The sequence below is a fragment of the Meira miltonrushii genome, assembly GCF_003144205.1.
Source record: "Meira miltonrushii strain MCA 3882 unplaced genomic scaffold FA14scaffold_3, whole genome shotgun sequence".
Taxonomy (NCBI): domain Eukaryota; kingdom Fungi; phylum Basidiomycota; class Exobasidiomycetes; order Exobasidiales; family Brachybasidiaceae; genus Meira; species Meira miltonrushii.
The window spans coordinates 1327876-1355619 of NW_020289945.1; the positions used below are offsets into that span (position 1 = coordinate 1327876).

At 42.8% G+C, this 27744-nt stretch overlaps 11 protein-coding genes across 11 annotated transcripts; 6 read left to right on the forward strand and 5 right to left on the reverse strand.

Annotated features, from left to right (window-relative positions):
- Positions 1 to 993: 993 nt before the first annotated feature.
- Positions 994 to 2463, forward strand: FA14DRAFT_161421 (tryptophan synthase beta subunit-like PLP-dependent enzyme). Its single transcript, XM_025499114.1, has one exon. The coding sequence runs from the start codon at positions 1109 to 1111 to the stop codon at positions 2372 to 2374; it is 1266 nt and encodes a 421-aa protein (XP_025353998.1). The 5' UTR covers positions 994 to 1108; the 3' UTR covers positions 2375 to 2463.
- A 37-nt stretch (positions 2464 to 2500) lies between these two features.
- FA14DRAFT_64725 (uncharacterized protein) lies at positions 2501 to 4625 on the reverse strand. The gene has a single exon (XM_025502626.1). The coding sequence runs from the start codon at positions 4494 to 4496 to the stop codon at positions 2628 to 2630; it is 1869 nt and encodes a 622-aa protein (XP_025353999.1). The 5' UTR covers positions 4497 to 4625; the 3' UTR covers positions 2501 to 2627.
- A 1184-nt stretch (positions 4626 to 5809) lies between these two features.
- FA14DRAFT_161422 (uncharacterized protein) lies at positions 5810 to 6079 on the forward strand. Its single transcript, XM_025499115.1, has one exon. The coding sequence runs from the start codon at positions 5869 to 5871 to the stop codon at positions 6073 to 6075; it is 207 nt and encodes a 68-aa protein (XP_025354000.1). The 5' UTR covers positions 5810 to 5868; the 3' UTR covers positions 6076 to 6079.
- Positions 6080 to 6904: 825 nt separating this feature from the next.
- FA14DRAFT_123686 (Metallo-dependent phosphatase) lies at positions 6905 to 8023 on the reverse strand (the record flags this gene model as incomplete). The annotated part of the gene is made up of 1 exon (XM_025496593.1): positions 6905 to 8023. The coding sequence occupies one exon, from the start codon at positions 8021 to 8023 to the stop codon at positions 6905 to 6907; it is 1119 nt and encodes a 372-aa protein (XP_025354001.1).
- A 375-nt stretch (positions 8024 to 8398) lies between these two features.
- FA14DRAFT_124939 (uncharacterized protein) lies at positions 8399 to 11210 on the forward strand (the record flags this gene model as incomplete). The annotated part of the gene is made up of 2 exons (XM_025496673.1): positions 8399 to 9361; positions 10950 to 11210. The coding sequence occupies 2 exons, from the start codon at positions 8399 to 8401 to the stop codon at positions 11208 to 11210; spliced, it is 1224 nt and encodes a 407-aa protein (XP_025354002.1).
- A 142-nt stretch (positions 11211 to 11352) lies between these two features.
- Positions 11353 to 14970, reverse strand: FA14DRAFT_180337 (uncharacterized protein; the record flags this gene model as incomplete). Its single annotated transcript, XM_025500994.1, has 1 exon — positions 11353 to 14970. One exon carries the CDS (start codon positions 14968 to 14970, stop codon positions 11353 to 11355), a length of 3618 nt encoding a protein of 1205 aa, XP_025354003.1.
- Positions 14971 to 16310: 1340 nt separating this feature from the next.
- Positions 16311 to 17742, forward strand: FA14DRAFT_173470 (Ebp2-domain-containing protein; the record flags this gene model as incomplete). The annotated part of the gene is made up of 1 exon (XM_025500484.1): positions 16311 to 17742. The coding sequence occupies exon 1, from the start codon at positions 16327 to 16329 to the stop codon at positions 17740 to 17742; it is 1416 nt and encodes a 471-aa protein (XP_025354004.1). The 5' UTR covers positions 16311 to 16326.
- An 18-nt stretch (positions 17743 to 17760) lies between these two features.
- FA14DRAFT_190831 (uncharacterized protein) lies at positions 17761 to 18455 on the reverse strand (the record flags this gene model as incomplete). The annotated part of the gene is made up of 2 exons (XM_025501822.1): positions 17761 to 18311; positions 18384 to 18455. 2 exons carry the CDS (start codon positions 18453 to 18455, stop codon positions 17820 to 17822), a joined length of 564 nt encoding a protein of 187 aa, XP_025354005.1. The 3' UTR covers positions 17761 to 17819.
- A 354-nt stretch (positions 18456 to 18809) lies between these two features.
- FA14DRAFT_161426 (uncharacterized protein) lies at positions 18810 to 21049 on the forward strand. Its single transcript, XM_025499116.1, has one exon. The coding sequence runs from the start codon at positions 18843 to 18845 to the stop codon at positions 20946 to 20948; it is 2106 nt and encodes a 701-aa protein (XP_025354006.1). The 5' UTR covers positions 18810 to 18842; the 3' UTR covers positions 20949 to 21049.
- A 24-nt stretch (positions 21050 to 21073) lies between these two features.
- Positions 21074 to 22283, forward strand: FA14DRAFT_64816 (endonuclease V). The gene has a single exon (XM_025502627.1). It carries the CDS (start codon positions 21200 to 21202, stop codon positions 22052 to 22054), a length of 855 nt encoding a protein of 284 aa, XP_025354007.1. The 5' UTR covers positions 21074 to 21199; the 3' UTR covers positions 22055 to 22283.
- Positions 22080 to 27635, reverse strand: FA14DRAFT_161427 (uncharacterized protein). The gene has a single exon (XM_025499117.1). The coding sequence runs from the start codon at positions 27353 to 27355 to the stop codon at positions 22313 to 22315; it is 5043 nt and encodes a 1680-aa protein (XP_025354008.1). The 5' UTR covers positions 27356 to 27635; the 3' UTR covers positions 22080 to 22312.
- Between the last annotated feature and the right edge of the window lie 109 nt (positions 27636 to 27744).

Sequence of the window (27744 nt, forward strand, 5' to 3'; positions counted from 1 at the left end):
CCTTTATTCTTGCCAAGCTTTAATTTCAATTTTGGCGTTCCAAATCGCCGATTGAGTACCTGGTGTGAAATAAGTACTTCATTTCGTAATGCTTTTCTCTTTTGCACCGAAACACGGCCGTTGTACTTCCGTTAATGCAACACAACAAGATTTTTTGGATTAAAGGCAATCATTTCCTACTCTTTCCTTCCTTCAAAGCACGTCTCTTTGTCCGCATATATTCAACCAAAAATGCATTATGGTGCACTGTAAATGCTTTGCAATCATGCTGATGACAGCTGTCAAACGCAACGGCCTCTTACAAGAAGCATCGAAGGCGTATGGATGCATATGCTAATCGCTTTGTTGATGTCCGATATGCATGATGACTTCTTTTTGGTGGCATTTGACAAATCTTGGTGCTTGTCTTGCTTTCATTCGGTAGACAAAAGTGCTTAACGCGGCTAAATGAAATGAATGCATCGGACGGACAAATGAATGAATGAATCTTTTCTCTTTCTCTCCCATCAAAAATAAAGCCACTTTCATCGGAACGACCTTCCGCGCCTAAATTTTTAACTCTTCCTAACTTTTCCGTAGCGTAAATGATTGATTGTGCCTCATCGATCGGAAGATGAATATGGCCAATAATCTCGTTTGGCCGCTTTTCCTTTTCATTTCCTTTTCATCCTTAGTTAATTTGTGGAAAGTGAGAAAAGTACGGATAAGTCTCCTCCTTTCTCTGGACTCTGATGGGATATTCTGGGCTCTAAATCGAACAAAACGCCCCCACCATCGTCACTTATTACATGTCATCACCTACGGTTCCTCATCGTATCCGAAATCGCCTTACCTTAGCGCAAGGCACGCTAAACTCTCCGCCACTCCCACCCATTCAGGTACCGTGTGCTTCAATTGGCCTACTATTCGGCGACTAAGACCGATAACTCTGAAAAGCACGCTAGACTAGACTTTGTATGCGCCATAGTTTAAGATTGCAAATGACAGTTTGTTCATTTGTCCAACTTAAGAAGGAATTCCTAAGTTGATTGGAATCCTGTCAAGAGCTCACGATAACGCTTATCAACGATATTTACTTCCTCAAATCACCGCATTGTGATCATAAACAATGTCACACACCGGCGACAATACGGCTAACCGGCCAAATTTGGTCACTTTATCAGATATCGAAAGAGCACATAAACGAGTAACAGCATACGTTCATCGAACGCCATTATTAACTTCAACTTTGATCGATGAAATTGCAACAAATTCAATCAATGCATTCCTCAAAAAAGATGATGTACAATCAAACACACCGCCCGTTCGTGTTCGGCTAGCATTCAAATCAGAACATTTGCAAAAAGTAGGAGCGTTCAAAATGAGAGGTGCAACAAATGCAGTGCAAACGTACCTTGAACAGTCAACCGCCAATGCCACATTTGATGCTTCAAAGTTGTGTGTAATCACACATTCGAGCGGTAATCATGCTGCAGCTGTTGCTTGTGCGGCCAGAAGTGTGGGTGCAAAAGCTGTTGTCGTAATGCCAAGGACGGCACCACAAGTCAAAAAGGATGCAGTTGCAGGATATGGAGCACAAATACACGAATGTGAACCAACACAAAAAGCTCGCGAAGCACTTGCAAATTCTTTGATGGATTCCTTACAAAAAGAAAATTCTGAAAGAATCGTACGTTTCATTCATCCTTATGATGATGAATTAGTCATTGCCGGTCAAGGAACTTTGGCTCTTGAGATGTGGCAGCAAGTACATGCACTTGAACAGACGAAGAGAGGATGTTCGGAGGCACAATCTGTGGCTGGCACACCACGAGATGATGGCTCTAGATGGAAAGAAAGGGATGCAAAGCAGGAGCCGGTATTGGACATCGTTGTTGCACCTGTTGGTGGTGGTGGTATGCTTAGTGGAGTTTCAACGGCAATCAAAGGTAAAGATGAAAGGATACAAGTCATTGCAGCTGAACCAAAAGAAGCAGATGATGCAGCCCGTACATTCCAATCCGATACCCTTCAACCTGCCATCACACCTCCCAGAACGATCTGTGATGGTTTATTGACTGCATTATCACCATTCACATACAAACACATCAAGAAGAACGTTTCTACAATCTTGACTGCAACCGAAGCTCAGATAAAAGACGCACTTCAGCTAATATGGACAAGAATGAAACAATTCATCGAACCTAGTGCAGCTGTTGGACTGGCTATCATTCTTCATAATCCAGAAGTAGCAAAACAGATAGGCAAGATTGCCCAAGAAAAGACAAAGAATAATGCCACACAAGAACCGGTTGAGATTCGAATCGGTGTGGTATGGACAGGGGGCAATGTGGAATTAGCAAGTATCGCAAAATTATTTGCAAATGACGAATAATCACAGACAAACAAGTGTATAATAAATAGAAACATGATTAATTGATCATTTGTTGTATGAATGCTAATGGAACAATTGTTTCGAGTGAATTGACTCTATGTACATGAATGATGATGATGATGAGTGGTATGCCGTATGAATACAATGATGATGAAAGATAAGAGAAAAGAAAAGAGAAGACGTCAAAACCGAAAAAAAAGGAAAATCGTTATACTTGCCATCGAGGTGGTCAAGACTGTGCGTATTTTAAAAATTAATAAACCGATAAGCCCAACATGCTTCCCCAAGTACGTTCGTATGGTTCTTCGACCAAACGATTATCCCACAGAGGACTTGGATCGGATGACGAGTGTTTGGCAGCCTTGTCACCTTGCTTGCCTAGGACATCTTCCGTTCGTACGAGGATAGAAGTAGGCAAGTGGTTACGGATCGATAAAATCTTTGCCGGTACTTCACCCGAAAGGTTAAATTCGTTGAAAGCAGAAGATTCAAAAGATTTCAATCCGAATCCTGAATCGCGAAGGTATGATTCTGCATAACATAGTTGTGGCGGTGAAAGACTCTTGAAATTGGCGCTTGGTGTGGGTGATGATTCGACTTTGTTTGAATGGTGTTCTTCTTCGTCCCACTCATCTTCCTCAACTGTGTCCAAGCTGTAGCCCGATACGAGTGATGGTACAGAAACATTTCGTTTCATGGCTTGCGAGTCTTTTTCACTGCCTACAGCGCTATCATTCATATAGGAATCGATATCTGGAATGATCCAACGCCATAAGCTCCATAAGCCGCTTGCTTTGTCCATATCTTCTTGAACAACTTCACCGTGAGCGAGCAAGTCTATGTCACCTGCGATCGTTGCTGCACGGCTTCTGATCGAACTGCCAAGACGGTAACGTCCTACCTGTTTTGCTTTTCTCTCTGCGTTCAGACTTGATGGTGAAGACAGTGGAAGGTGTCCATCGGATTGGCTGTGGGACATACCACTTTCAAGAGGTGATGATTGATCATTTTGATCCGTTCCAAACATGCTCAAATTGAACATGTAGTTTGCAAGTCGTTGCATCAATGGACCTGCAGACTTTGCAATATCCTGTTCTTCTTCTGCTTTCGTTGCCTCTTTTCCCTTGGAGGATGAGGCGGTGGTCACATGAGCATGTGGGACTTTGTTGTGGTCATCTTCCTCATCGTAATCGTACGTTGAGATTTGTAAAGGACCATGACCATGTTGTGTGGAATCTTTTGCGTTGCTTGTCTCTTGATAATTGTTTGAAACGTCTCCATCTTCATTGGAGTCCACTTGATCCTTTTCTAGTGCTTCTCCCAATGCTCTGGCTAATTGACCATCAGGATCATCATCACCGTGATCGCCGTGCCAGCTGCCATCAGAATGTGCACTGATAAAGCTTGCCAAACTTTCTGAACGACGTAATTCGGCATTGACGATGGGAAGGCTTGACGAGGTTGATTCTTTGTTAACTTCTTTGACCGATTTTGTTTCTTTGTCATCTTCTGTTGGCCACCATGAACATGGGTAAGACAGCAAAGGTGATTTTGCACAAAGATCAGGAGGTGGAAGATGCAAAGGCAAGAATGTATCAACGTGTAACGATCTTGCCGGTGCATCAGGTACAGAATTTGAACGAGCATGACGACGACGTTCCAAGATCTTTCTCATTGTATTAGCTTGAGATTTTGGAAGTGTTGCAAACTTTTGTTGTTCTTGTTGAGAATCAGACGTGTTTATCTTTTGTTCATCCTCTGATGTTGTTGATGTTGAGAAAGAAGAAGAGGAAGAGTTGCTATCCGTTGAAACCACTCTCGATCGACGTTTGCGATTTTCCTTTTGTGTGGAGACTGCAGCAGCGATTTGTTTTGTTGAGGTATATTGTCGATTAGAAAGTGATCTTGTTGACATCTTTGGTCGAGTGGAGGACGAGCAAGAAGAAGGATATGTTTCATCTTTTGGATCAATGAATAAATTTTGTAATTTGTTTGTCTCGGTCGAAGATACGGACTTTCGGGCGGAAGGCCATTGGATTGGAATATGTACGAATAAACGCGGCTCTCCGTTCTCTTCCATTGTGACAGGTTGATGATTAGAAGAAGAGATTGCATCAATCATGCTTGCATTAATTGCTCCTTTTATCGACGGAGACGGCGGTAAAAGCGGTTGAGATTTGAGATAAGAGAGATATCAATGATCCGCTCAAAGTTGGTTGTCGTCGTTAAGAAGAAGAAGTGAGTAGGAATCAACGACCAACAAAGATGATGATGCCGTCGAGAAAGAGAAATGAGATAGGGTTCAAGAGGTACCTACTCAAACGAACTTCATTACAAGGAGATGGTTACCACGATCTTCTCCACCAAATTTAAATCTTCACTCAAAATTCGCCAAACTGATAAGGAGTTTTAATTTCCTTGTTAAAGAACAAAAGAGGCAAAACAATCCTCTGGTGAAATGAATTGATTTTGTCGTTTAATTTCCTTTTGTTGCGGTTGCCGTTGAGTGTGTGTGTGTGTGTGTGTGAACAATTTTTAGAAACAGTGTAATTCCGCCTCGTCAATAAACAAAAGCACGCAATCATTCCGAATGTAATTTTATCTTTATTTTAGCTTTTTATAAAAAGTTCATTTACCATATTCTTAATTTATTACAGGCTAAATGAAGTTTTTGTGTAATTCTCCTTTGGTGCAAGAAAAAAGCCTCTTTTTGACTTTCCGTTCGGACCTCTCCCCTAAATCTTTCTATTTTCTTCCTCATCAAAAGACAAAAGGGGGGTAAATGTCAAAAATCATCTCTCCGTTAATGCACAAAGTCAGGGGTTGAAGATCAATCTGTAGGTACAGGTATGTTGCCGTCAAGATTGGAATGGAATGTGTGTATGCATTTAATCAAACTTGGACCTTTGAGCCCTTTTGCCGTTTGATGCTGTGTAAATGACGAAAGACAAAGTAAAACCCGATTGGGGTACACTGTAGGCGCAGGAACTGTACCAAGAAAAGAAAAGCGAGATTTGACTACATACATTAGCGCGTTCATTAACCCACACTACTCGGCAAGTTTTGGAAACACAGACACAAAAGGAAAAGGAAGAAAGTGCGCCCCACGAATGAACGGATGACCCCAGGGGGAAGTAAAGCTGCATGTTGGAGCAAAGCCTGGGAAACAGCAAAAGTTCACTTTTTCGTTTGCCGCTGTAAGTGTAGCTGCCGAGAGGATCGGAGTTTGAATGTTTAAATTGATTTGAACTTCTTGTGTTGCGCCATTGGCTGAGTTTGTAATTTTCCCATATCTTAAATTTTAAAAATGCATTCGCATGCATACACTGAGGAGTTGCCGCATAGACGATATATGTACAACAATCTTATCAGTGAACACCACAGTTTCATCAAATCACACTAACCAAAGGCGTTTCGCGTAAATGATCATTTTGGATTCTTTGGAGGTGGGAAAAATCAACCTTAATTAGAGAGCAATACATCAAGAGAGCACCATGTCTGTCATCAAATCACCTCCACTATATATCATCCAACGTGCCAAGTTTAGTATAACCGTTATCCCGACTAATCGAGCGATCGTTGTAAGTGTGCCTGAGTATGAACCAAGAAGATCGAACAATGTGACCTCTTTATTTCATTCTCCATCAAGTCACAAAAACGGTCTCCACAACTTCCCCTCATTCTCAATAGTTTCTCCGTAAATCCGCTCTAGAATATTTTCACTTTCTTAAAACAATGACGAGTAAGCATAATTGTAAGCGAGTTTTTATTTGAATTGTTGCTTCTTTGATGATTCGATAAAACGGTATCACAATGGATAGAACATGTATATGCAAGTCACCTGCGCGATGCACATACGGGCTATAATGGTGATACTAGCGTATCCAACGGCGTTTCGTACATGTCACATGCATATATATTATATAATTTGCAACTATTCCAATCCCGCTCTTGCATTTGAAATACAAAACAAATGTTCCAGAATTTGACGGCATTCGTAGACCGTCATTCACAATCTTTTGAGAGAGAATTCCATGCAAAGATTATCATTGCTTGCACATGCACATTCATTCAAAGGCTGCTTCATCATCATCAAGGTACCAATGACGAAAACCGTCTGAGAAAGAACGGCATTTGAATTTGAAAGTCAATTGTTACATAACTTCATTAGTAAGCAAACAACAATTTATGCATTCTTTTTTTCAGGGGGAGCACTAACTTTTCCGGCTGGGCGTAAAGGTACTTGCTTAAGCTGGTTCCCATGATGTCAATATTGATAGTTTGAGTTGCAAATTCTATTTTTACTTGATTAAAGTCTAAAAATCATCTGACATAAGATGACGCATAAATTGTGGGGAAATACGACTCGGCACCGACAAATGTTGCTCTTCTAAAATGTTTTTAGAACCAGAATTGCTTCTTTCTCAGAATCAATAACGCATTAGCCCCAAAAGAGAACTTTCCCATGCCAAGATTCGAACGAAAAAATAAATCTATTATAGACAAAGCAATATTCACAACGGAATTCCATCACACCTCAATATGACGTACTTTTGAATCGATAATCTTTGGCATGCGGCCTTTATACAGAGCAGTGATCGTTGACTTTTCCTCCCAGACGTCTTTCCCCTGAATTGGCTGAACAGAAGTATCAAAGATCAAAGCTGATTGTTCTCCACCATAAGCACGTGATATGCCGGTATCAATCAACAAAACGCTGCCTGAACAACGAATGACAAAGCCTGAAAGATGAGGAGTATGTCCCATAACCAGATGTCGTACGCCTAAATCTATTCGTGCTTTGTCCGCTTCATTGCAAACGGCTTTTTCTTCGTCAAGTGCATAACCACGATACCATAGCGGACCATTTTCACCATAAAATTCAGTCTCTTCTTTCGTTGTGCCGTCCGGTAGCCAACCTTGAGGTTTAGGATTGGAAAGTGCTTTTACCAATAAGCTATGACCTACTTGGTTAATGTGTGAAAGGCCTAAAGCTGCCCACTTTGGATGAATGCCGCCATGTACAAAGCTTGCTCTAGGAACGCTGTACGCTTTCGATAACGACGGAGGAAGATGAGAGGGTGACAAGAGCTCGATCGTGTGGGATATGGAAAAGTTTGATGTCCAATCTTGTCCTATCCAACCATCGGTAGACATGATATGCCTTCTTGCTTTTGCTCCTCCGAAGCTCTTCAAATCGCCTTTTGTTACATATCTCCAATCCATCAGAGCGTTCATCATTTCGTGATTTCCGATACAGTTCAACACATCACCACCTTGTGATCGAGCTTGCTGTCGTAACCTTTGAAACATTTGATAAAGTGCAATCGTATCATCTCCTCGATCGACAATATCACCCGTACTAACGAGAACGTCATGACCTCCTATCCAATTTGGCACATCCTCATTATCGATCAAATGTGCCATTCGCAAGACGTTATGTGCATGTTCCAAATCACCATGCAAATCTGCCACTGCAACAACTCTTCTTTGAATGATCTCATCGAGAGAGCTGGAGCTGAATAATTGCTGTGATGAGAGACTTTTACTATGATATGCCAACCATGCCGAAACTGCTGGACCTTGCCAAAATGTGACCACCAATCCTATTGCAGCGATGAAAACTAAAATACGATGTGTGAATGGCATCATAGTTTCACCTTCATCTGTGATGGTGGACTGAATTGAAGCTTCTCTGTAAATTCTAAAAGTTGAAGGTTGACCGAGAAGTGGCGCGTGCGAGATGAGAAGTGTTGATCTCTTCTCTTTAGCGTTGTGCCGCGCTAGCAGGGCAGGGATTAAGAAGAAGAATGAAGTTGTCTTCTTAATAGCAATCACCATTCAAACATGCCGTCAAATCAATACAAACCTTTGGTAAAGCCAAGGTACGGCAATCCATCTCATCGTAACGGAGTGATAGGCAATGGAGCAACTTATACAGGCGGTTCAAAAATAAGAAGGTTCTTACAAGCACCTAATCTAGTACCAAGATGTTATCGAGCACTAACGATGATATCAGCAATGATGATCGCCGCTTCTTTTTTGGCATCTTTCGGCCCGTTTGCAGGCATTATTGACAGTACATCAAAAGCCGATCAAGCGACTGCATGCGATCCATTCCTCTTGCCAGGCTTTTTAGCACAACTACCTTCCGGCTTGGCAACATATCGGACATACGATTCTTCTTGCAACGTACAGGGATATTTACCGGCTCTATTGGCAGCCTTGAAATCATCACCTTACCATACAACCGCCTTACCGCCATCGCAATTAGTCACAAAAGAAGCGATTCAGAATAAGGTTTCAAACAAGACTGTGGTGATGATCGGAGATGAAACAGATCATTTCCTGCTACAACATTTCTGCACTTTGGTAGGCCAATCTGTCGTAGCTGTTGATCGTTATCATCCTTGGGGAGAAGCTCTATTAAAGGTTCCAAAAGAACATGCAATAAAGCTCACCGATCACAGTTCATACATTAGCACAGATCCAGGTCAAAAAGCTTTGGCGCATTATTGTCATGTTCCTGATTTTGACTTTCTGTTGGTTTCAACATATCATTTGGGAGGCGATATTGGAGATATATTCCAAGGACTACCTGCATGGACTGCACCGGGTTTATTCGAGCATCGGATGGAGGATCTGTATATCCCTTTACTCAATTCTATGGCTCAAAGTCATCCATCTTCACCCAACTTACCACCGCCAAGATCTCACCCATGGCCAGATACAGTAATCCTATCGAGCTCGTTCTGGGACCTTGCAAGATTCGCAACCGAAGACAGTACAATGATGCGAAGTCTGGTGGAAGATTTGAGCGAACACCGGCTATTCTCTTGGCGATCAAGATATGTGGACATGCTTACCGGAATACAAAGTGCATGGAAAGAGGCAAAAGTTGGTTGGCGTAGCATACATGCACCACCGGATGCAGAGCAAACTACGTTGGAATGGTGGACAGGAGCACAAACGGATGATACTAAAACGGTGAGTGTGATATTGAGCAATTGTGATACGATTCGGAATTGTTTTCTTTTGTACATGATGCTGGTTCTAATGGTACAGTGGGAGGGGAAACGACACAAAAAGACGGAGATTCAGTCCACATCCATGGTGTCGTCTTGCATACCATCGCTTGGTAAGCTTTCATTCATGGCGGCTGATTGATCGGTGGAAGTTGGCCTATGCACATATGCAAACTGTCCATCTTCAAACACCACCGGCGAATCAGATGTTTGGTTTTGCGGGGCAGTCATTGGCAAACTCGTCTTGCCAAAATTTAAAGTCAGATTGTCAGGCTGTCGCCAGAGGATTAACGCCGATCCTGAAGCAAGATTTTCCGGAGTTGTGGAACTACTTCGAAGTTTTGGCGTAGAATACGGACTGCTGAAAAGAGGTCGTGCGGCTTTGTCGCGTATGATGCCCATTCTCTGTTGCCATTCGAGAGCCTGCAACTTGGAAATCAATTCGCCATTGATGACAAGATTGGAGTCGTCTTTGCTGTTTTGATTTGAAGCCGAGGATAATACATCCCTCAATTGCGTATCCGTCACATGTTCCATCACTCGATTCACCCTTTCCTTTTCAGCTTTCTCTGTACTTTCTTCTTCATCCGATGACGAATCGTCCAAAGATGTCACAAAGAAGCGATCAGAGTCCAGTTGAACGGTCGTTGGTCCTCTTCGTGCTCGCATTACTTCATCAGGCTCCAGGGGTTCCTCGACACTTGAAGGTTTCATTTCCAGCACATCGTTCGGAAATATTCCCTGGTGTTGCTGCGGTGTTTGCAAAGTCGCATTTGTGTCAAAGATTGGATGGAGCTTTGGTGATGCTGGAGTGATTACTTCACTTGGTTGAATGCCTCTCCTGTCGCGATATCTGCTATTTCTTTCGATTGACATGCTAGCAAAACGACCAACATCATCAGCGTCTAAATGCCTTCTTTTTCGTGGAGGCGGCTGTGTGAGAGTGGCATCTGGATCGGCAGTATTATCGAGCGGTGTTTCGATATCAGCATCAAAGCCAGAATCGGAACTGGAAGATGTTGTTGATTCGGATTCTGAGAAATCTGCTGCGCCCCAACTGCTTGCACTGGCATTGTGATCCGTTACAGAACGATCATGCAGCCTATTTCGGATATCGCGATCGTGTCTAGTCCTCTTTCTCATCTTGTCAGAGAAAAAGGGATTTCCAAAGGATTGTGATTGGAATGTGATTGGTCCGCGAATTGCTGTCATGTCAATTTCTTCAGGCGATATAAGCCACAGCAACCTTACTTCTTGGCTAGCCTCAAATGCTTTCTGCCAAACGGCCTAGTCTCACAGCGATGGTAACGGGAATATCTGTTGCATTTCTTGAATCGTATTTAAAGGTGATGATGGAGAGGAGACAATCTTTTGACTGTTGCAGTACGCGTGCTTAGTGGAGAACCTTCTGGATCAAAATCGAATCTTATCAAGCGTATGCACGCACAGATAACCCTGCATACGCCCACCCTGCTAAAAAGCGTTGAATCGGAAAAACATTTAGGAACATTTGGGATGTCATACTAACACCACTACTCTTTCTCACTCAGACTACCGATCATCCTTTGTTCCATATGAACAGAATCATGGCATTAAACTTGGCAAGAAAGTCTGTATTATATCCAACCGGGGATGATATCGTAAAGGGAAGGCGAAATCGAAGTGCAAGATTAACAAAAGGAAGTGTAGTGGATATGGATTGGGGAACGTTGATGATCGGTCAAGATCATCATCAGGTAGATCGATTACACCCTGGTCTATCACCAGGAGGAAGCCTGTTTGTGGAGATGTTACTTCAACAAATGCTTTAGAGGTACTTCTTTCTTACGCTGTATTGTAGTTTGTATTCTTAATCAAAAATTGATGCAATTTGAAATCAAATGAAAGTGTTCTATATGGGTGGGGGTTATGCTAGGTATGTTGTGGTATAATGATGTGAAAGAATGTGTGAAATTAGGTAGAAGAATTGACTCCTATTTGTTTGTGCCACCTTTGTGGGGCTAAAGCCAAAACACGATTGAAAGCTTCATCTCGCAAATTCATATTCAAAAAAGTATGAATGCTAATACTTGGCTCTGTGTTTGTACCGAAATCTTGCTTAACGGTGATTCGCAAGCCTTCGTTGCGGATGGAATCCTTGATTGTTGCTTTGCGAACTTTATCAAGTTGAGCGATTTGTTCAAGTTCGATATCCAACAAAACGATAAAAGAAGGACCACCAGTTCTGAACAAGATACGTTTAGAAGAAATCATCAGTAATCCGACTTGATCATCATACGTTGCTGTAAACGTTGTTTCTTTCGCTGCCCAGGTCATCTTTGTGGGTGAATCTTCTTTGGTGCGATAACGTCCTCCTCGAGCGTGAGCAGGTTGAATGACTACATCATCAAATTCTGCGATGCATTTACGCTTGTCTCTTGATTGTTTTGATTCTCGATCACTTTCGTTCGCATTACTCTTGCGCATGATCAATAGAGCGTTTTGAGCGTCATTTGGGACACCTGATAAGGCAAAATCGAAGAGTGAGAAGATTGAAAAGTTCGCCTTGCCAGATAAAGATTTGAATCGAGAAAGAATCGGAACAAGGATGAAAAAGTGAACGCCAAAAATCAACTCAACACAATGAAGAATTTGACTTGCATTGAAAAAGAGTGAGATAGCCATCGTGAATCCAACGATAATCAGTGTTCGAACTGTTGCAGGCGTATAAGACCATCTTGACATGTTGTACATTCGTTCATGGATATCGGCAACTTTTGCAGTAAAGTTGGAAATGGCCTGAGTATGTTGACGTAAAGCGTTTGTGACTTCTGAGGAAGAGGAAGTGAAGCTGTTTTCGTCACCTGCTAAAGTTGGAGAAGATGTTGCGGAAGAAGACATAGAAGCCGGATCTATTTTGACACCTTCACTGAATTGTTCAAGCATTTTTGAACGTGATTGTAACTCTTCCGAAGTGAGCATACTTCCACGCTTTCTGCCGGATTCCCGTTCATTGACAATTTTGAAGATGAGGATTGCCAAAGCACCCGGGATGAGAGCATCACAGTACCAAAGTGTGAAGTAAGCCGTAAACCATGACAAGGATTCCAACTTTTTCGACCAATGAGAAATATGCCATAGACGAGTAAACAACATTTCATACATCGGTACAGAAGCCAAGAACAATCTTTCACAATTATCCTTCAAGCTCTCCATATGAAACTGTTCTACTTGATGATCCGATTCGTTTATATTATTGTAATTGCGGATTTGATGGATATCTTTGAATTTGATCGGCGTCAAGTAGGTCATCGTGCCAGAGATAGTAGCCAGAACAAAGCTGATCACGTTTCGCTTGCCTTCTTGTCTCTCTTGCCATACTTTCTCGATCGATGAAGGTCTTTGAGCGGCATCGTCTAAATCCATCAAAGCTGAAGCACGAACTGAACGAATATTCTTTCCGTAATTCTTGACGAATCGATTGATTTCTTCTTGTTCTGCAGTGGTTAAAGAACTGTTCGCACGTTCAATCGAAGATGCAGTGACCGAAGAACTTTCTTCTGTGAGCTCTGATTGACTTTCTTCATCGTAAAGATGGATTGAATCAAGGTACTCCAGTTCATTCGAATCTTCATCTGTCGTTCGAACGATTTTGTAGTATCTAGGCTCAGATGGTCTTCGCTTAACGATGATTGGTGATTCAGAGTCGCTTTCCGCATTCAAAGATTCTTCGTTGGAAGCCAGACCTGAATCTGCATCTTCATAAACGGTTGCTCGTCGATCATCCTTCACTTGTGATCTTCTGCGTGTTTCGCGTATTTCATCCAGATAGAGCAAGTGCGAAGAAGATTGTTGACTTTCATTACTTGTATCAGAAGTATCAATACTCGTATCTGGCTCTTGAAGCTCTACAATACGATCTTTGACCAAAGGAGAAAGATCACTCTTTTTTCTTCCACGGTTCTTGCCGCCACTCAATTTGGCGTGTTGGTAAGTAGGCGAAGGTAATGCTAATTCATTCTCTTGTGGTGTATGACCTGCCCAACTTTCTTGATCGTAGATTGAACCGAGTGATTCAGTGTTTGAAAACTTTCTTTCCTTCCCCACCCCATTGATGAAATCCAACGGCATATGACCGATCAGAGAGAAATCTTCAGTCATGTGTACGGCCGAATTCTTTCGGATAGTCGAAGCAGAATTTTTTCTGAATTGAGCTTCATCGCTATATCCTACAATGGCTGCTATATCACCACCTTTTTCCTCCGGTGGAGTGAGAGGCTCGCTTGGAGAAAGTGGTGAGATTGGTGATCTTGAACTTTGAGTGTTTGTAGAATTCTCTGAGTGTTTTCTTCGCGGTGGCGGCGGTGGAGGTGCTCGTTTACGTCTTTTGGGTTGATTGCCGTTCAAGCCAGCAATTGAATCTTCGGCTTTTGGCAATGTTTCCTTTCTGTCATTTTGTGGGAATTGCATTTGGGTTTGTACGGGAGATGCGGTTGAACTTGTCTCGATCAATGTTGGAGCAGAAATCATTCGCGTTAATGTATCTCTCTGTTTACTTTTCTGACGTAAAGAAGAAGAAGAATGGCTATTACGAACGATTGAACGTGTCGTTGGCATTGTTTGAGTTGTTCGTCTTTCCTCTTTTGCTTCCTTCTCAGTCTTTTTCAGTGGAGATCCAAACGCTTTCTTAAAGAATGATGGTCGAGATGTTGGCGTCGGCTCAACAGTCAATGATCTCTTCGCAGTAGGCCGTGAATCGTCAAATCTGACTCTTTCCTTATTACCTTCTTTCTCGGCAGAAGAATAGTCTGTAACTCCTTCAGGCATCCTTGATGATATCCGCAACGGCTTCACGGGCGCATTCTTCTCGCTTTTTTGACCTGATTCAGATCTCAAAAGCATCAAAGCTTTGGCTTCTTGTTCGATCAATTTAATGTTGTCTAATGGATTGCTATGACTTTCCGCTCTTTTATGTTGTGTTCTGGGCTGATCGAATGAAGTTGAAGTGGGTGAAAGTAATGGAGCCCCCCTACGAGTAGAAGATACATTTTCTTGGGTCCATGAAGGCCTTCTTTCTGCATAATTGAATGGCGGTTCACTTCCTTTCATTAAAACGGGCGAATCACCTCCACGCCAATAATGATATTGACTTCCGGTGGTTGAAGTTGGAGAAGTTGCTTCTGTCGATCGAAAGAGTCCTAAAGCCGTTTGTTGTTGTGCTTTTGCTGTATCGACAGATAAGCTATAAGAATGAAAACCGGCTGGCCTTCCTCTTAGATTGATTGCTTGTTGACCAATAGGGGGATCGGTTGAATTTGACATTGTAGTTCGATTACTCGTACTTGTAGAAGATGTGTTTGTCGTCATCATTGTACTTGGAAGTGTATTATAAGAAGCTGATGAAAAGGTTGTGGAAGTTGGAGAAGGAGGATATTTTGATACGTTTGATGGATTTCTCATTTGTAAAGATTCACTTTGAACTGCTCTAAGCGTGATTGAAGCATCCCATTGGGCTCCAGAAGGTGATGGATCCCGTCTATGTCTATGTTGATGCATTCCCCATTGCGCTTTACGCGGAGATTTATTAGACATCTTTGCCCACAAGCCGGGATTGGGTTTCTGACTGAATCAAAGATGCATGCGAACAAATGATAGATTTTGGGGAGGAGATTAAAAAAAGGACCGGATTAGGATGTGTTTAAATGTAAATTATTAATCACCATCAAAAGATTGCTCTGTACACCTCGGAGACCCCTTTTTCAGCCTAAAGATCAGTCGGAAGATTTGTTTGTTTAAAGTTATATTGCTCATTTATTGTTAAATTGTTGATGCTTGTTTGGAGTAAGTAATGTACCTTTTTTGGAAAGGTAGTTTGATTTAGCGTGATCGTCGATGCAAACCATCAGTCAAAAGTTGTCATCTTAATGAATGGTGGTTCACTGATGTCAACAATATGAATCAAATTGAATATATTCGGAAATAAGATAGCGCATATTATCACTATATTATTCGTACGATGTTATTATCATCCATTTCTATTCTTGTGAGACAAATGCATATATGCCAGTGGCTTGTGAGACCCTCTTAAACAATAGGATGGTTGCTCTCTGTCCGATCTCGCAGATCTGATTGCCTACATGAAGTATCTAAAGATCTTATGCCTGAAAGAGGCTAAAAGAGAGCACTTTTTTGTTCTAACCCGAATTAGTGGACAAAGAGCATGTCCATTGTGTACCTTTTTTATTCACTAGACCATTTCTAGCGTATAAACAATGACATCAACTCGGTCAACCGTTCGTTCCAACAGCCCGACGCACCGGTCAAAAAAAAGCCAGGCTATTCAATAAAAACGCGTGTGTGCAGGGCGAGTGTGTTACCCCCCTACGGCTTGAAGATACATAAAATAAAAGTCCCGCGTGTCCGCAAATGGATTGAGGATTGTCTCGACTTTAAAGCCACACAACCTATTTCGCAATTCAATGGCATGGCATGGGGTTCACACTCGGACTTTTAAAATTTCAACATCCTCCTATCAATCAGCATAACCCCCTTTGCAATCATCATTCGTACGATTATTAAAGACTCAGAACGGCATATTGTCTTACTATCACATAAATTGAGTCAAATAGATAACATTTGTGGGGCGATTGACCCTTGATTGTCTCAAAGTGAGAGACACAATTAATATATTGTGGAATGTTTCGATCATGATAGAATGATGACGTCCCATAAAATCGGTACAGTAGAATGAAAAGGTGCGGGAGGTAATTTGTCTTTACGAGAAGAAGCGCGTTGCAAGGCGCCAGTCACGTGTTGCAAAAAATCCAAAAATTTTGGATCCAAAGAAAGAAGAATAAAAGAGTATGCATATGCTCTTGTGAATATTATGGTGGATTGCTATCACTCTTCTTGAAAGTCATCACACAATCTGCCTCAAATCAAACAAAGATGGCAGTAAAGGCAAAAGGAGCAGTCGCACCTGCCAAAAAGGTGACACAAGCCAAGGCCACAGCAGGCAAAGGCAAAGCAAAAGCACAAGTAGAGGAGGAGGTACAAGCAGAACTAGAAGAAGAGGAAGAGGAATCCGAATCAGGATCATCAGATGAGGACGAAGATCAAGACGTCAGTCAACGTGGCTTGGAAAGACTTATGAAAGCTCTGGGGGAGGATGGATTGACGGAATTAGACAGAGCCCATTTGGGTCTTGTCACAGGGCAGGTTGAAGAAGACGAGGATGATGATGAAGATGATGACGAAGAGCTAGGCGAGGATGCAGAGCTGGACGATGAGGAAGAGAGTGAGGAAGACGAAGATGAGGAACTAGAAGCAGACGCTGCAGTCCCTGCTGGTAAAGGAACCTCTCTTGCAGAAAGTATCGCAAGAAGCGGCCTTGTACAAGAGGAGGAAGATGAAGAGGATGAAGAAGATGACGAGGAAGGAGATGAATCTGCCATTCCTCTTGAATCACTCTCGGATGCAGCTTTGGCAGCTTTGCCTGAATCCGTTCGATCTCAACGTATGTATCGCGAAAAGATTAACAATGAAGATGCGCTGAAACGGATTCGCGACAGTATTGCTTTAGGGCAAAATGGAAAAGCGCTACCTTGGATCGAAACATTGGCGGTCTCATATCCTAAATCGATTCAAGAAGAGCTTGGTGAATCAGCAGAAGTGAAAGATGATGATTTGAAACGAGAATTGGAATTCTATAAACAAGCTTTGCACGCTGCAGTCGAAGGAAGAAATCTGGCAAAGCAAGCCAATTTGCCATTCACACGACCATCAGACTTTTTCGCAGAGATGGTTAAATCTGATGAACATATGGAACGTGTTCGACAAAAGTTGTTGGACGAAAAGGCAGGATTGAAAGCATCAGAAGATGCAAGAAAGCAACGCGAGCTCAAGAAATTCGGTAAAAAGGTTCAAGTTGAAAAACAACTTGAACGTCAACGTAATAAACGTGATTTCGAAGAAAAAGTAAAAGGACTCAAAAGAAAGAGAAATGGCGCTTTAGACGGAGATGATGGAGGTGATGATGATGAATTTAACATTCGATTGGAATCTGCCTTGGAAGGCGAAAAGGGTGATAGATCATCTGCCACACGCGGAGGAAGAGGTGGAAAGAGAGGAGCACCAAAGATGAGACGTGATGCTCGTGATTCAAAGTTCGGCTTTGGTGGAAAGAAACGTCATTCTAAAGAGAACACTCGTGAAAGCACAAATGACTTTGGAAGCAGTAGAGGTCGAGGCGGATCGCGTGGAGGATCTCGCGGTGGTGCAAGAGGTGGCTCAAGAGGAGGCAGAGGAGGAATGAAATCCAGAGGATCATCACAACGTCCTGGCAAATCAAGACGTCAAGGTTGATCTACTCATTCTGTTTATGTATCTTTCTTTCACTTTTTACCACGCATACGAATTTGTACATTGAATGACATGCCACATCAGAGTAATTGAAGAGCAAAAGCGAGAATACAGGGAAGAATGACAATTGAGATAGCAAAAGATTGAATAGAGGAAAATTGAGGAGATCCTGCATTACTGCCAGCCGGAGCAGAAGTTGCTGCAGATGACGTTGAACTGACGATGGAAGCGGAAGAAGAAAAATCTGAAGGTGGTAAAGGCGAAGCTGTATCAGAAGATAGAGAACCGCCCATTGTGCTTGTGGTTGTGACAGTACTGGTTGAACCTGTTGTTGTGGTTGTTGATGTAATGAATGAAGGACTAACCCCACAATCTTTGAACGAATTTGATTCTTGTGATACGGGAACAACAGGTCCGCCCGTTTCACTATTATGCAAAATACTGATGATACATTGACCTGAAATTGGAACACTGTCAATCGAACTTGCTAGACTGTCGGTTTGAAGGGAAGGTTGTGGAACTGCATATACCACAGGAGCAGGAGATGGAGCTGGTGTTGATTTTGTAGCAAGCTGATTGGGTGAATGAAAGAAGGGATTCGTTCAGCGATCCAAGCACATTTCGATCATATTAGCTTAACTTACCGATCCAATGATTAGTGCTGAGATAGTAAGCAGGATAGAGATGAAGGTGTTTGGATAGCTTTTTGCGAACATGATTGCGAAGTGTTCTTACGATGATGGTATGAGTGATAAGAAAAGATTGTACACATATCTACTTTAAAGAGTGATATCTTCATTTACCATGTGGTCCTCTACTCCACAGTTCTTAGAGTTAGACACAGCCTCTTGGAAGTCTAGAAGCTAATCTCTTGTTCCCGCTTCCGCCGGCCGATAAGAAAGCGGCCAAAATGAAAAGTAAGCAAGCAACAGGATTATTCATTAGCGTAAAAAAGATTAGCATGTGTGTGTGGGTTCAGTGCTATGCGGGGTTGTGCTCTTATTAAAAGTTGGGAACGCGTATTTTTACGCGTCATGAAGAATAAAGAAAGTGTTGGTCTTTCTCCAATACGCATTCATTCATCACCTTCCACACACACAAATATGAAAGGACAAAAGAATCATTTGGTATCATGTGATGCCATAACTACATCAACATACGAAGAGAGCACCGCATCAAAGCTGCGAAAGAAACAAATCTGTAATCTTATCGGACAATACAAATTGGATGATGAAAAAGAAGGCAGATTAGGTCGATTATGCAATACGGCACAATGGATCATCAAAGTTGCACAAAGTCGTGGTGCGATGTCATGTCTGATGATCAAAAATGTCGATTATCTTGGACGTAGAGAAGGTGTATGGGCAATGTCTGTCATCACTGCAGATAATCAAAAGTTAAATTTGGCCTTCCCGGGAAGGTGGTTTAATGAAGTTAAAGAATACTTTCGACCTCAACAGTACAACCCATTCATCTTATCTGGCGCAGGAGCAATCATTCATCCAAGCAGCGATAAACTTTCCTTTTCGGCAAATGCTTGTTGTCTGTATATGCTAGACGTTTCACAATTCAAGAGCGACAATCAGCATTCGGCATGGCACGGCTGGCTTGATGTCAGTGAAGCAGTCATAGTAGAAAAGCCAAGCTTGTGCGAAGTAGCAGAAGAAAGAAAAGCGGATGCGACGGATGAAGAACCACAACCTGAGATCTTTTCGACACCCCCGCAGAGTCAACATCTTTCGCCATCTGTCAATCGTCCGCAACAGAAAAGCTTGCCTACACCTCCAGCCGTCGATGAGAATTCAAATATACAATCCGACAATAGGAAACAGAAAGACCAGACAATTTCTTGCAAAGAAGAGACCGTATCGCAAAAAAGCCAAGCAAATCCTCGCAAGGAAGAATTTCTCTCGCCTATTTTCTCAACGAAAAGGAAATCGATAGACGAAAACGATCCATCCAGCCATCGGTCACAGAAACAGCGTTCGATTGCCTCATCGGTAGAGCCTGATTGGCTCGATACTCCTGCACCCGTTCGCATCGATAGACGTCCGATGGACACTTTGCCTCTGGACACAAATACACCAACACCGTCATTCAAGAAGAGTAGCTCAAACATATCAGAAAAGCCTGCGACCTCCAATCAATCCAACACGACAGCCAACACTTTCAGAGGAGGTAAGACGATGTCCAAAAAGGCAATTGCTGAAGCTCAGGAGCAACGTACTGTAGGGGGATACTTGATCACACCAATCTGTAAAGTGACTTGCATGTACAAGAAGCAAAACACCTTTGGACGTGTCACTTCAAATGAACAAATCATCAGAGCAGGAAGCGGCACGGGAGATTATAAGCTAACGGCGTATTTGGAAGATGTTTTTCCGTTACAAGGTTATAAGCCTTTGATGACTTTCAATCTTTTCGAGTCGAAGCAAAGCGATCTTCCCAGTTGCAAGGCAGGTGATATGCTTGCCATAGTAAATTTTGCTACAAGAGAATTCAATAGTGCTATCCAAGGAACAGGCTATAAAGGTAGTACAGGCTGGATTGTACTTTCAGCAGAAACGGGTAAATTTCAATTTTCCAAAAGTATGGAGATCGCAAGGCCAATGATTCTCTGTGATGAGATGCGAACTCATTTTGACAGAATGTACAAGAGTATTGGCACACCTGCTCCGGTGGAAAGTCGAAGACGTAGACAGGCGAAATTATCAGAAGTTGAACCAACTGTTTTCTTCAATGCAGAAGTACAGGTTGTTTCCATGTGGGATGGTTTACAGCCTTGCATTTATGTTACGGATTATACCTGCCATCCTCGTCTGCCGATGGCACAAGATGTTCGATTGAATGTGTACACTCAAGATGAATTGAAAAAGCAAATGGAGAGAGAGAGAAACGAAGGCGGTGGCCGAGTGATGCCAGTGTACGTTTGGGAACATACAGATATTCTTCAGGATATTAAAGCTGGAGATTATTTAAGCATGCGTAACGTTCGGCCAAAGTTGAACAAAGCCGATTTCTTAGAAGGAAATATAGGTGACAAGGATGATTCTTTGCATCCGAATAAGATCAACATTTATAAAATTGCAGATGAAGAAATAATAAAAGCCATCGAAGAGAGAAAAGAGGCTTATCAAGAAGAAGCGGCAATCTCTCAAGCAGAGTCGAGCTATCAACAAAGCAGCGCCTCACCTTCAGCCAGTCAATGACTATCAAAGCAATGAGAGCTTTGTATATACCCGTGGAATGATGCGAAGAGAGAGCATTAGTCGCTCATGTAATTTTGTCCTGTACATACTTACCTTCTCAAACATATTGATTGAAGTGTTTTCTTAACCCTGCGTAATCTGACACTGCCTTTTGACCGGGACGCGTAGTGTTGGTGCATACAACCAACACTTTTATATTCCGAATCATAACCACTCTCCTCAATTGATGGGCAAGGCACAAGCATGGTGATATGTGCTGCGATGACAGAGGTCGAGTGGCTAACCTTTCCAAACCTTTACTAGAAGAGTATGAGAATGTCAAAGATGAAAGGGAAGCAATGCGATTGGAAAGTAGAGTGAAAGAAGCTTTGCAAGATGCTCCACCTCTGGAGTGTTCACCTTCGACTCGGTTCATATTAGCACTCGATATAGGCTACTCGACAAACTCAAACCTGAGCGTAGCGGCTGGGATCGTATACGATACGATCGAAAACGAGATTGTAGCACAAAAAGCTCTCTCACAGCCAACGTCTTCATTTGAATACATACCGGGCTTACTGGCATTTCGCGAGGTGCCTCTCCTGGCAAAAGTAGTTGGCGACTTGCTTGCCAATGAAAGATATACGAATCTAGCAAATCATTATGACCTCGCTAATGACATTGTGTTAATGTGCGATGGTAATGGAACCTTGCATCCGAGATTGTGTGGACTTGCATGTCATTTAGGTCTCTTGTTCGGATTGCCCGCTTTTGGCGTTGGCAAAACATACTTGATTGGCGCTCCGATAGATTCAAACATGCAAGATGAAGATCGCACTCGTACGGAAGACCCTGATAAAGTGGACTTTCATCCTCTCAAAAGTACTTTACCTAGCCCTCGTGGAAGTACGATACCACTTTACGTTCAAGGACAGCTGGCAGGTCATATGGTAAGAACACAAGATAACATCAACCCGTTATTCGTTTCAAGCGGAGTTGGAATCTCGCAGATTGATGCAGTAAAGATGACTCTGGCTCTTTGTACGGAGTATAGACAGCCAGAGCCTATCAGAATAGTCGACCATCTCGGTCGTATGGAGATCAAGAGGCTTGAGGAAGGCACATAAACACACTGTATGATACGCAATATAAAGCTACAATCAATAAATTTTTCATCCTCATCGTATATACAATGCACATGTTTATTTTTCGAATAGCATAGAGAAGAGCAAAGACTATAGAAAACCTACAAGAAAGGAAACATGGACCGGAAAAAGAACCAACAGATCGAATACAGTTTGGCTTGAAAAGGAAAAAGGGCGGGGAAAAAGAGCATGTACAAATGTAAAAGCGAAAGCGTTTTGTGGGAAAGCTTGCATCAATTTTCAAGCATAAAATTTCTTGTTGATTAAATGGATGAGCAAATTGAGATTGACCGTACAAGCACGATCCATCAAGCTTAACGTACTTTGACCGCTAAATTGTGCTTCCAAAAGATCTTCGATACGAATATCCACACTGCCACCGCTAACGCCCAAAACGCTAGCATCGATGGTGAACAGACCGGGTTCATCACTGCTGATCGTTAGATGAATTTGATCATATTGTTTTTCAGAGAATTGATCCAAAGATAGCAAAACTCCTTTTTCGAATAGCCTTTGGGCGGTGTAACGGTATGAGCCAAATTTGGGCATCTTTCCTGATGCTTTAAGATTGCGTACGTGGAAGTATTGTTGTGTGAAGGGTAAGACGAACTTCTTTCGACCTTTCTTTTGCATTGTTGACATAGAAGCATCGATGTAGCTGTGATAGCTATTGATTTGTTCTTCGATATAAGCCTTCTTTTCTTTCAAGTTTTGCAAAGTTGTGTGCATGGCAACCTTTTCGTTGTGACGTTGGATACGTTTACGATGTTTGTTGCGAATATCAATTGCGATTGCATTGAGCATTTCTTGATACTTGTTTGCGCGTGATACTTTGCCCAGCTTCTCCAACTCTAACATGTTCTCCAACGTACGTGCTTTCAATTGTGCAAAAGACATCCTGCGTACATCTTCCAGTCTAGGGCTACGCATTTGCAAGGCCATATCCGCGGGCACTGGTGGTCTTTGTCCACGTTGACGTTGACGATCAGCAGCCACTTCCAAAGAAACAATTTCTTCCCATGTCATCTCATTCTGTTCAGTGACCGGCTCAACAAAGACGTCAACCAGAGTCTTGCCAGATTGAACCTTTAATAGGCAAAGCACCAATCTCTTCGTTTCAACGAACAAGGCTTTTGTCTCTGCTTCAGGATCCTTGAGTGACGTACGTCTAGAAAGCAGCTCGAACGTGATTTCGGTATCACGGGCTGTATTGAGCTCTTGTGTCGCTGAAACAGGTGGTGCTCCCAACTCGGCCAGTGTGACACGTAGAGGATCTTCTGGCAATGGTGCCATATGATCCAATTGCTGTGAAACGAGCCAGTGCATCGAATAGATTTCGTTGGGTGAGATATAGATCACAGGGCGGTGAGGCACGGTGTGGTCCAAGAATTCATCCGCATTGAAATGTTGTTCAGCATCTCCCACTTCAACAACACCCAAAAGCCATTCGTTGAATCGATTACTGGCTTGTTGTACGTATTCGTTCAATGGCTGCAAGTATGGGTTATCATCAGAGAACAATTTGCCAGCTGCAATTTGAGTGAGCATCTTGGAAATTTCTGCCAAGTTCTTGCGTTGCATTGGTCCGACCAACCTTTCAACAACATCAAATCCTTCTGGTGCAACAATAGCGGGATTGAGGTAGCGGTAGTAAACCAAGTTGCCCACAACCTTCAAAAGAGCGTCTTGACTTTCTTGTGGGAACTTTTCTTGTAGGCTACGGTATACTTCTCTTGCGATATAACGGATGCCATAAGGCATCTTGTTGGTTGATGTAAGAATGGTGTTCAAGAAGAGCTCAGTAGTAGCGCGTAAAGCTTGCAAATGTCTGATAAAGATTGTTCTTGCCATGGGATCTGCCAATGCTTCATGGAAGTTCACTTCAAGAGGTCTTTGACTGGGCTGCCCTGTCTCCATCTCCTCTTGATTGATCGTGGCACGATAAATGGAGCATGGATCCGTTTCCAAGTCCAAACCATCATCGTCCATGATTCCACGAACTAGAGGTCCGAGCAAGTCGCGCAAGTATTGTCTTTCTTTTGCACCACGATTGTACTGAACGACCAATTTGATGAATTGTGCATTTCCACGAACGAATTCTTGAACGCCTTGAACGAGACTCAACTCTTCACTGACACATCTTTGGAATAGCTTGAGCAACAAGAATTCTTCACGAGCTTTCTGTGCATATCCGAACAAAGTCAAAACAATCTTTTCCATATGCTTTCTTTGTTTGTCAGCCATTTCAAATCGACCGACACGCGCAAAGAGTCTTGCAAGATATTCTGGTCTTGTTTGCAAGGTATAGAAGAGTTCTTGATACAATTCCAATTTGCGTCTTGCTTGTCTGTCAAGCGTATGCTCTGCAAATGGATCTCCGGCAGCTGAAAGAAGTGAATTTCTCCTTTGTAATTGCGCATTAGCATCCATATGACGAAGCAAACCACGCTCGTGCTTGGCTTTGACCAAATCCTCTATTCCAATTTTGTTCTTGACCAAAAGGGCAATCTTTGTATCAAGTTCAGCAACATCATTTTCGAGCGTTTGATTCTCACGAATGCTCTTGACGACCAGCTTGCGTAATCTTTCAACTTCAATTTCATCCTCAAAGTCAAAGTCGCTATCGTTGAGCAAGTGACCAAAGTTCTTAATGGTAGAAACCGGAACGTTTTTGCCCATGGTCAAACTTCTATATTGTTCACCTTGTTGTTTACCGCGGAACAAGCTTTGAATCTTGACAACTTTATCCATATGTTCACGATAATGTCTCATCTTTGATTGGAAAGAGCGCTTGGCCAATAGACCACGGATGAGGGATTGCAAGTGAATGGCGACAGGTTCACTGTCCACCAAATGTTGTCGCCACCATTCATATTCCCTACGTGCCAAAGCACCTCGGATATGAGATTGAATGCCAATGACATCTGGTTGAACGAATTCCAACTTCTTTGATTGTTCAGCATGACGTTTACGCACCAAAGCGGCCCGAGCAAGTGATTGCAGACCTCCGATGGATCGCGTTACCTCTGCTTTATGTAAAGCTGAACGAAGATGAACAAAGTTTCGTCTTGCAAGTACACCACGAACTTGAGCTTGAACGGCAACGATACTATCCGTTGAACCACGCATAGCGCGAATTCGATTCAAAAGAGCACGTCTAGCCAAAACAGACCTACAAGCGCTTTGCAATGCAATTATACTCTCAGTAGCATCTGACAGAGCAAAGATGCGTTTCTGGTAGGCTTGTCTTGCCTGTATTGCTCGAATTGCTGCTTGTACGGATGGCATTGCTCGGTTGACGATGCGATCTTCTTCTTCTTTCTTCCTTTGAGCTGCTTCTGCAGCGGCCCGACGTGCTTCTTCTTCTGCTCGTCTGCGTGCCATTTCTGCTTCTTCTTCTGCTCGTCTACGGGCAAGTTCTTCTTCCGCTTCACGTTGCCTTCTGCGCTCTTCGACAAGTTTTCTGTGGTATGCTCTCCGGGCCAAAAATCCTCTTGCGATTGCTTGCAGAGCGACCACACTATCGATGCATTCGTGTAATTCTCGATTCACTCGTTCTTCTTCCGTTTCAGGTTCGGGTTCTGGCTCTTCGTTCATCTCTTTGGCCAAATTTCTTCCAAGAGCACCAAAGCTAGGCATTGCAACACCAGCAGCATCTAATCCACGTTGTGTTTGTTGCAATTCAGCATCTGTGAAATCTAGCTTTCCGACCAAATTGCCAACCTTGAGAGCACGTCCTTGTCTTGCAAGAATGTGACTGAGAGCGTGAATACAATAAACCACCTTTGGGAAGTTCTTCTTTTCGTACAAATCAGTTAACTCGAAGTGGAACGAATCGGGTAAGCCAATCTTTTTGACGAAACGGAAAAAGTAATTTGTGTTATCGGTATGACGATATTGAAGCTTAGGATGAACAAAGATCCTAGGAACACATTCAGGCTCGAAACTTCTTGCTAATTTGGCCAAAAATACACCATCTCGCATTCCATTTTCCATATCCACAATCGCGCCAAGATCTTCGCCAACATGATGTTCCATCCATTCTTTTGCTTCACCACAGTGACACAGATATTCATATGCTTGCAAAAGATGTCTTTGTGTATCCATCCATTTACTGCTACTGCTGAACGGCAAAGCAGATGCGGTAGATGTGCGTCCCAAAGCCGCTGTTCCCGGTCCATTCTGACGGGCCAAGCGAATACGACCAGACAAGCCGGCAACATCCTCCGCGCCCGTTGTGATACCTGGTAAAACAATCTCACCTTCTTGATCTTCACTTTCCATTCTACCTGGTCTGGAAGGTTTCCAATCCTCTTCTGCTTTCCCTCTGTTTTCATCCAAGACTCCAAGTCCGACACGTTCCCTCTTTCCATCTAGACCTTTGTTCTTTCCTACAGTCATACGTGGATGACCGGCATCGCTTGCAAATCCTGATCCATCAGTCTTTGTTGTGAAATCACGCATGATCTTCAATGCGCCTACACTGGACCGTTTCAGATCACTCACGCCTCCCAAATGAACAGCAGAAGGTGTCAGATGCGTATTTTGAGCGTTTGAGCTCCAAAAGCTTCCGCCGCTATTTGGTGATTTAGGAGGTGAGATCCATGAAGAATCTTCCTTTCCGGGGGATCCAGGAGATCTTGTTGGACTGTATGGTGCATCGTGAGATACTTTAGTAGGAGATACAGGTCGTGCAAAAGGGCTATTGTTCATCTTTGAAGGAGAGCTTGGCCTGTAAGTGGAAGATGTCGATCCTCCAATATCGCGTGGAACGGGTGGCATGGATAGACCCCTATTATGACGTTGAGATCCTGTAGGGGTTGAGAAAGAAGCGTTGCTTGTATGCAATGGTGATCGATTGGACGGTAGATATGAAGATGTTGGGGTTGCAAGACCATTACTTGCTCCAAATTCATGCATAGCAGAAGTAGGAGAGGTTGAGCCACCTGGCGTTCTGAGTTCAGCAGCACGATTTGGGTCTAAGGAGTTGGTATGACGATGTGGCATGGGATATCTCCTAATTGAGCTAGAGTGTGCAAGTCCTGTTGCTCCATTGATTCCTCTTAGGGGTGTGCTAGGATCTGCAGATGAAGGTTGACCGTTCCCGTTTAAATTTGGAGTTCCTGGCACATTTGATCCTCCTTCTCTGCCAGCCAGAGAAAATGAAGAAGCCCCACTCCTAGAACCATTCCTTTCCAATAATTTAGTCTGATAAGCAAAAGGTGAATTACGCGCATTTGCACTTGCTGCTGGCGGAGGAGTTGATTTTGCCGATTCCATCATCGTTTGAAGGAAGCAGCCTTGATAGTGATGATGGTGATGGTTGTGGTTTAAAGATGAACCAATTTCCCGCTTTGTTCAGCGCGTCTATGCATTAAAAATCAAATGAATAGTTATCGCCGATGCTTGCAACCTCTTCTTATGATCCGAACCCGGTTTCGACTTGAATACATTAGATGAGAAGGAAGCGAGCACCGATTCATCAAAGTGAACAAAAGGTCATACCTCGGATTAGCGTGCTTACCACTGCATCTGATCACTTTCAAGAATATGGACAGGGGTTTGGCCGTACAAGAGGAAGTTGATCAGTGTATAAATCATGCATGTGTTGGATTAATTGCAACCAACACTTGTTCATGCACTTTTTCACTCATAAACGCGTAACCCCTTTT

Bases quoted from the DNA above. Each gene is read 5' to 3' on its own strand.
- FA14DRAFT_161427 (XM_025499117.1), bottom strand. From the start codon at position 27,355: ATGATGGAATCGGCAAAATCAACTCCTCCGCCAGCAGCAAGTGCAAAT.
- FA14DRAFT_161422 (XM_025499115.1), top strand. From the start codon at position 5,869: ATGTCTGTCATCAAATCACCTCCACTATATATCATCCAACGTGCCAAG.
- FA14DRAFT_161426 (XM_025499116.1), top strand. From the start codon at position 18,843: ATGAAAGGACAAAAGAATCATTTGGTATCATGTGATGCCATAACTACA.
- FA14DRAFT_161421 (XM_025499114.1), top strand. From the start codon at position 1,109: ATGTCACACACCGGCGACAATACGGCTAACCGGCCAAATTTGGTCACT.
- FA14DRAFT_64816 (XM_025502627.1), top strand. From the start codon at position 21,200: ATGTGCTGCGATGACAGAGGTCGAGTGGCTAACCTTTCCAAACCTTTA.
- FA14DRAFT_64725 (XM_025502626.1), bottom strand. From the start codon at position 4,496: ATGATTGATGCAATCTCTTCTTCTAATCATCAACCTGTCACAATGGAA.